General features: G+C 41.2%; 1 protein-coding gene across 1 annotated transcript in view; it reads right to left on the bottom strand.

Moving 5' to 3' along the window:
• The window catches only part of LOC111467685 (pullulanase 1, chloroplastic-like), an 11,323-nt gene that overhangs the window by 9,142 nt on the left and 1,926 nt on the right, over window positions 1-255 (bottom strand). The window contains exon 7 of the mRNA XM_023112669.1: window positions 6-132. Coding sequence (XP_022968437.1) covers window positions 6-132 — 127 coding nt within the window. The remainder of the gene's footprint in view (window positions 1-5; window positions 133-255) is intronic.

The following is a 255-nucleotide window of genomic DNA, read 5'->3' as shown; positions in this document are numbered from 1 at the left end:
TCATAAATACTGATGTCAGAAAAGGAATGCAATGGGGGTTTCTCATCAGCCAATTTATCCCATCCCTCAGGTTTTAAGTCATCAGAGCCAAGATCAACAAACAATGTCCGCCCTCCATCTGATGAAAGCCTGCTCTATCAATAAAAAGAGTGGAGTATATGTAAAGCCTGCACTTTCTTGCAAGTTGCAAGTGTCCACATACATGTCAAAAACAATGCTGCATAGTTTTTTGGGTCAGAGCTTTGTACCCTCTAG

This window comes from Cucurbita maxima, unplaced genomic scaffold (genome assembly GCF_002738345.1).
Source record: "Cucurbita maxima cultivar Rimu unplaced genomic scaffold, Cmax_1.0 Cma_Scf00034, whole genome shotgun sequence".
Classification (NCBI taxonomy): domain Eukaryota; kingdom Viridiplantae; phylum Streptophyta; class Magnoliopsida; order Cucurbitales; family Cucurbitaceae; genus Cucurbita; species Cucurbita maxima.
The sequence above is the reverse complement of the archived record's forward strand: the minus strand, read 5'-3'. Positions and strand labels throughout refer to the sequence as shown.